At 36.4% G+C, this 7,652-nt stretch overlaps 1 protein-coding gene across 1 annotated transcript; it reads right to left on the reverse strand.

Annotated features, from left to right (window-relative positions):
* Positions 1 to 1,440: 1,440 nt before the first annotated feature.
* LOC133825068 (uncharacterized) lies at positions 1,441 to 2,244 on the reverse strand. The gene has a single exon (XM_062258064.1). The coding sequence runs from the start codon at positions 2,242 to 2,244 to the stop codon at positions 1,441 to 1,443; it is 804 nt and encodes a 267-aa protein (XP_062114048.1).
* Positions 2,245 to 7,652: the final 5,408 nt, after the last annotated feature.

Genomic DNA, 7,652 nt, shown 5'->3' on the forward strand with positions numbered 1-7,652 from the left:
ATAGGAGAAGAGGATTAACTATGACTGCCCATGATGCTACGAAAATGATTCAAAAAAAGAGACACTACATCCTCAAATTTATTATTAAGCTGACCAACATCATCTATAAAGGAGGTGATACGATTAGTAGACTTCCTCTGTTTCAGACAAGCATGAAAATAGGCTGTATTTTCATCACCAAATCGAAGCCAGTTAATCTTGCTTCTTTGTCTAAGAAAGCTTTCATAGATTCTAGATTGGCCAATAAAAACCTCACAAGCAGACCTTTCCTCCCTTTGAAGATCAGTTGAATGAGGGTCCTTTTGAAGATTATATTGGGCAGATTGGTAGTGATCCTTAGCTGCTGAATACTTGTGAATAACATCACCAATCTCCCTTCTATTAAACTGGTGAAGGACATGCTTAAGTCTAACCAATTTCCCCAGAATTCCCTCTAGACCTTGAGCATTAATCGGCTTAGACCAGCTCTACAACACAATATCCCTGAAACCAGTATGTTCAGCCCACATATTGAAATATCTAAATGGTTTAATTCCTCTAGTCAAAGCTGTTATGGACTTAATAATGCAAAAATAGTGATCAGATAATACATCCCAATTGGCACAGGCTTCAGACTGAGGGTATAAATCCATCCAAGCTTCATTTTTAAATATTCGATCCAATTTGGAAATTTTTTTGGCCTCAACAGCTTCTTTATTCGACCAAGTATAATGGGAACCACTAGTGCGAAGTTCATCAACCATACCAAGAGCCCTCCACCTCTGAGCATCATCCATTTCCATATCAGTAACAACTCTGCCACCAAGATGATCATCAAAATCAAAAGCTGTATTAAAATCCCCAGCCAAAAGCCACGGTTTAACTGGAAAATACAGACCAGTCAAAGCTTGCCATAACTGATGTCTCTCCTCAACCATATTCCTCCCATAAACAAAAGACAAACATAACTCTTTACCCGATCCCAAATCTTTCACTCGAGAGTGAATAAACTGATCGCTTTCCTACAACAACTGAAACTATATTAGACTGCCAAACTAGAAGAATTCTACCTTCACTAGCTGGACCAGTATAAAATTCCAGCCAACAAAATTATTTGTCATCATCTCCTCTATTTTATTACCCTGAAGCTTGGTTTCAAGAAACACTCCTATACCAATTTTATTTAAACAACAAAAAGTACGAAGGGATCTCTACTTCTCCCTTTTATTAAGGCCCCTTACATTCCAACTATGTATGTTGCAATCCTCCATTGTAAATATTTGTTGTGGATAATCCCAAATTCATGACCTCTATTAGCCTATCTTGCAAAGCACTATATGAGTTCTTCATCTAATTTTGTGAAGCAGGTGTCAAATGTTTAACTCCCCCTACTCGTTTAGGAGTGATCCAACCTGAATCTTGCCCATTTTTAGTATCACACACCTCCTTAGCAACAGCTTTCTAGGTATCTTTTGAGACTAAATCACCATCAGTGCCATTTGGAATTGAGACAAAATGAGATTCACTGGTGTTTCGATCAAGAACTTCTTCAGAATGCCTCCCATGCTTCACTTCTTTTTTCCTCCAAACAACTCCCTGTTTTCGATTACAAAACGCTTCAGAATGACCTAGAACTTTGCATCCTTTACACTGAGTAGGAAGCCATTCAAATTCCAGCAGTTGTTCCATCAATTGGCCTCTCCCATTCAGGAAATTAATGGTTTTAGGAACATCATCTAATATTTCAACATCCACTAAAACCCTTGCAAATTTCACCATTGATCTTTCTTTAGTAACTTTATCAACTAGCATAGGTTTACCAATGGTACTAACAAGGGCAATCGAACACTTAACACCCCAATATTGAAACCCAAGACCAGGTAACCTAACCCATACAGGAACAGATTTCACTAACCTCATGGTGTCTAGATCAGTAGACCACGACCTCAGAATTACTGGTTTCCTTTCAAAATGCACGACTCCCGCCTCCAACACCATATCATGTGTGGCTTCATCCTTAAATTTCACAAGAGTATAGTCGACATTCATTCTAGCTATCCTTTCAATACCCAGTTTTCCCCAAATTCTGTTGATAAATCCTTCAAACACTGCAAATGGGGGATTGGCTCCAAGGACAATACAAACCACTGCTAAATTCCAGAATATTTCAACTTCTATCTCCTCCACATCTACCTGAGCAATCAATTTACCATCTCGTAATAATGGTTCCTCAAAATTCAGGCATGTTCCACCTTGGTTAGGCATCACTGCCCGAAATTGGGATCATTTGTCTTTGGCCAAATTTTGAAACTCATTCGTACAATCATCCTTCTCACTCCATTTCAAACCAGACTCCATAGTGCTAGGATTTATCTCACACGCAGCCGAAGATAAGTTTTCCCCAACCTAAGGAAAATCCGCCATAGAATACTTGAAGATCTCCTCCACAATAGCCGGTGGTTCATCCTCAACACCAGTTAATCCCTCCTCATTAGAGACCTTGGCCGAAGGGGATTCAGTCACAGAAGAACGAACATCAGGCTTTTGATTCACTTTCTTGCGTCTCTCCATTGAGAGAACCAGAGAGAAAATCACACGCCTAAACAAGTTATATATTTGTTATCTATATTTAATTATAATCTTATTAATTTACCATTAAATTTTATTATCTTAATTTATTTAATAATCATCAAATTATTAATTTATTTTCTACTTTTTATTTTAATAAAATTTCAAGAGTAAAGTTGACTATATTAATTACTTTATTAAAAAAATTTATTTTACTTTTTATTACTTTATAATTTTTTTATTAATTACATTAAAATCTACTAAAATTTCGGTAGCATAACGACTATAATCTAACCTATCACAAAATTAAAATATACAAAACGAGTCCCATAACATACATATAAAGATTTAAATCTCATATCAACAACATAAATCATATCCACATTAAATCATATAAACATATTCACATTTATATACATATACATACATATTCATATTGATATACATATATAGATAAAAAATAAACATACATATATTAATAAAAATAATTATATCATCTAATATCTAAACTTATTATATGCATTTTTTTATAACATAATATTTAATTAAATCAAATTAATAAATTTATTAACAATCTACCCCTAAAAAAATACTAATATAATTAAATTAACAAATATACAAATCTAACCTAAAAAACAAAATTCAACACAATATAAAATGACCATTTACACAATTGAAAACTTAATTTAACACTTAATCAATAATAAAAAATCTTAAAAATAATACCCAAAAGTCAGGCTAGAGCGTTATCCAATGCCAATAATCTAATCCCAAGGCTCAGGCTAGGCACAAGTAATTTGCAAAAAAAAATAAAAATAAAAAAAATAACCCACAAAATTTAGAAAACTCATTTATACCAACACACAAAATACACACATATACTAACAAAAAAATACATTTTAAACCATAAAATACAAAGAAAATGGGACTAGATTACCAAAACAGGGAAGAAATGACAACAAATCGTCCTGAAATACTTTGGATGGACGGTGAGGGATGGTTTTCCGTCGGGTTTCTGGTTTTTGCATAAATGTTTTGTAGAAAATGAAGAAGAATGCTCGAGTTGGGGAGTTATATCGACAGACTCTATAGCGATGATACATCGTCGCTATAGAGTATAAGGATGTCATCACTAATATCAAACGCACTGTTTCACTCAAACGGTGAGACCCTACAGCGACAACATGTCGTCGTTATAGGCAGTGAAAATTTGACTGAAATTTTTGGTGGTTCACTTTCCCTCCATTTTTTTGGACCCTATTGTGACGACATGTCATCGTTATAGACTAAAACTTTAACTGCCCAATGGATTAAATTACACTGTATAGCGATGATATGTCGTCACTCTAGGGAGTGAACATAGACAACCAACTTTTGGTGGTTAAATTCCCTCCTTATCCTACAACGACGACATGTCGTTGCTATAGACAAAGATATTTCCCCCTTTTTTTTTCGACGAGGACTCTACGACGACGACATGTTGTCGCCGTAGAGTCAGTTTCTGCCTCTTGTTCCCTCCAAATTCCTGGTACCCTCCAGCAACGAGGGTACCAGGAATTTGGAGGGTCTGGTCGTGTGTTGTTGACGACCCTTCAGCAACGACATGTTGTCGCTGTAGCGTTTTTATTTTAATAAATTAAAAAAATAATTTTTTGTGGATTTCGACTACATATAGCAACGACTTTAGAGTCGTCACAATAAATGTCGTCGTTGTAGAATATTTTTTTTGTAGTGAGACGAAGATCAACGAAAACGAGGAGATGGGTTGCGATGGCGACTATACAATTTGATACCGGGGCAACTCCATCAAGTCATTGCCATTGGGCTCCACCTTAGACTCTTCCTCGAAGAACATCTCGGGCCTGAACTCTTCTGGCTTCTTCTAGTGGGCAAGTTTGTTGGCTAGCCACCATGTGTTAACCAGAATCTTGCTCTCACCTGGAATGTCATAGTCGCCGATCTTGGCTAGGTAGAGGTTCACCATTTCTGAGCACAGTGTCAAGCTCAATCCTTCGCTTCTTCTAGATCTCATGGTGGTTCACAAGCTATCTATATAGTGTGTTCTTCATATTTTCTCTCTAGTACTTTTTGCATGTCTTCTGATATCTTTATGTATTCAATAACAATAAATTTGTATTGATCTTGATGTTTTGCAGTTTCATTTTAGTTTTTCGTTCCAGATTATATATATATTTATATGTATATATACTTCACCTATTTGAACTGAAATCTAACTAAAATTGCATTTTAAGATATATATATATAGTAAAACTTCCATAAAATGTTACTCTATATTAGAATAACTCTCATATAGTCATAAAAAGTTTTAGCACAACTTGGGACCAGTTATAAATATGAATAAACTCCACATTGTAATAATTTATAATATTTCTTGATCACGCCTTTAGCAAATATGTCTCCATGTGATAATAATTGTCTTACCATTAAATATGTTATCTTATACATGCTAAAAATTCATGATAAAATTAATAATTAATTTAGATTTTTAAAATAATTTTTTATATTTTTACCATTACTAGGTAGAAGCAACGTGTAACACGTTTGTCTTCTTTTAAAATTGTAAACATTGTCTATAATTTTAATAAAAACTGGTTCACTTTTTTTTATATATATATTTTATAGAATGAATTATAGTTCTATAGTATATATAAATATTTATATCAATAATCTCTACATATACGACATCTAAACACAACATTGACATAAATATATATTTATATGGCTACATGACATATATATATAAATTACAATAATATTTAAAAAGAAATTAATAATAGAAATAAAATAAGAATTAAAATGTCATAGTCTAGACAATAGTATACATTCAGAAACTATTTTTAGTTTCTAATGTATCTCGCAATGTCCTTTGGTGAATTTGATGAAGAAAAAGAGCTTCAATCACTTGATAAATTCATCGTAGTATTCATCGACGACATCTTGGTGTACTCAAAGGACAAAGTCGAGCACGAGGAACATTTAAGGTTGATCTTGTTATGACTAAAGGAGCATCAACTTTATGCCAAGTTTAAGAAGTGCGAATTTTGGCTTTCGCAAGTAGCATTCCACGGGCACATTGTATCCAAGGACGGAGTTGCAGTAGACCCATCTAAGGTAGAGGCTGTGAAGGATTGGCCAAGATCAAAGAACGCATTAGAGGTAAGAAGCTTTCTGGGATTAGCACGTTATTATCGGAGGTTTGTAGACAACTTTTCTAAGATAGCCACTTTGCTTACTAACTAGATCCCAAAAACAGCAAAGGTTCAACTATACTGATAGGTGTGAAGAGAGCTTCCAGTTGCTTAAGGATAAGCTATGCTTAGTACCAGTACTTTGTGTACCGACGCCCAACGACAAGTTTGTAGTCTACTGTGATGTGTCGAAGCAAGGGATGGGTTGCGTGCTGATGCAGAATGATAAGGTGATAGCCTACGCCTCAAGGTAGCTAAAGGAATACGAGCAACGCTATCCAACACATGATATGGTGTTGGCAGCAGTAGTCTTTGCGTTAAAATCTAGCCGCACTATCTTTATGGAGAACGGTGTGAGATTTATACGGACCACAAAAGCTTAAAGTATTTCTTCACTCAGAAGGAGCTCAACATGAGGCAGCGCAGGTGGTTAGAATTAGTGAAGGATTATGACTGCAAAATTCTATACCGCCCGGGAAAGGCAAACGTAGTTGCTGATGCGTTAAGTAGGAAGAGTTATGGAAGTCTAGCAACACTAGCCGGAATAGAAAAGTCGCTACAGCAGGAGCTGATCAATGCCGGTATAGAAGTAGTCATCGGTAAGATGGTTAACTTGTCTATCCAGTAAAGTCTGTTAGAAGAAATACAGATTGGACAAGGGCATGATGACACATTAGTAGCACATATGGATGCAGTTAGAGATGGTAAGGCCACATATTTCTCGATATCAGGGTAGGGGTTATTGAGATATAAGGATCGGGTATGCGTGTCGAATGATTAAGGGCTTAAGATGAAGATCTTAGAATAAGCGCATAGTATCCCATACTCGGTTCACCCAGGGTCGACCAAAATGACTCACGACATTAAGGCAGTATATTGGTGACCAGGAATGAAGAAAGATATAGCGGAATTTGTGTCTAAATGTTTAGTATGCCAGCAAGTGAAAGCAGAACATCAGTGACCTGCAGGCTTATTGCAACCACTTAGCATTCCAGCATGGAAATAGGATGATATAGACATGGATTTCATGACGGGTTTGCCACAGACAAGTAAGCAGCATGATTCGGCTTGGGTAGTAATAGATAGACTAACCAAGTCAGCTCATTTCCTGCCTATTAACACTTCATACACAGTAGATCGATACGCAGACGTTTATGTCCATGAAATAGTACGACTACATGGAACCCCAAAGACAACAGCATCTGATAGAGAATTGGTGTTTACATCAAGATTTTGGGGAAGTTTGCAGCAAGCCATGGGTACCAAGTTAAGTCTTAGTACGACATTTCATCCTCAGACAGACGGTTAGTCCGAGCGTACCATACAAATTTTAGAAGATATGTGGTGCGCTTGTGTACTTGATTTCGGAGGATCATGGAATAAGTACTTGCTGCTGATAGAATTATCCTACAACAATAGCTACCAGTCAACGATCGGGATGGAACCTTACGAGATACTTTATGGAAGAAGGTGTTGATCGCTGTTACATTGGGACGAGGTAGGAAAAAGGCAACTTCATGGACCCAAAGTTGTTAGAGAAGCTCAGGGTGCAGTAGCACTGATTAGAAAGCGTATGCTCGATGCTCAAGGCTGTCAAAAAAGTTATGCGGATGCCAAGCTGCGTGATGTGGAATTCAAAGTCGGAGATCAAGTCTTCTTAAAGATATCTCCTATGAAAGGTGTGAAGCGGTTTGGGAAGAAAGGCAAACTTAGTCCCCAGTTATTAGGCCCTTTTGAGATATTGGACAAAGTGGGAGCAATTGCATATAGATTAGCCCTACCGCCAGCTCTAGCAAATAGCCACAATGTATTCCACATCTCGATGTTGCACAGATATGTGTTAGACCCATCTCATGTCCTCAAGTACGATACAATAGCACTCCATAAAGACTTGAG

Source organism: Humulus lupulus, chromosome 3, assembly GCF_963169125.1.
Source record: "Humulus lupulus chromosome 3, drHumLupu1.1, whole genome shotgun sequence".
In the NCBI taxonomy this organism is placed as follows: domain Eukaryota; kingdom Viridiplantae; phylum Streptophyta; class Magnoliopsida; order Rosales; family Cannabaceae; genus Humulus; species Humulus lupulus.

What these genes read in the sequence shown, in the direction of transcription:
- LOC133825068 (XM_062258064.1), bottom strand. Translation starts at nt 2,244, where the DNA reads ATGCCTAACCAAGGTGGAACATGCCTGAATTTTGAGGAACCATTATTA.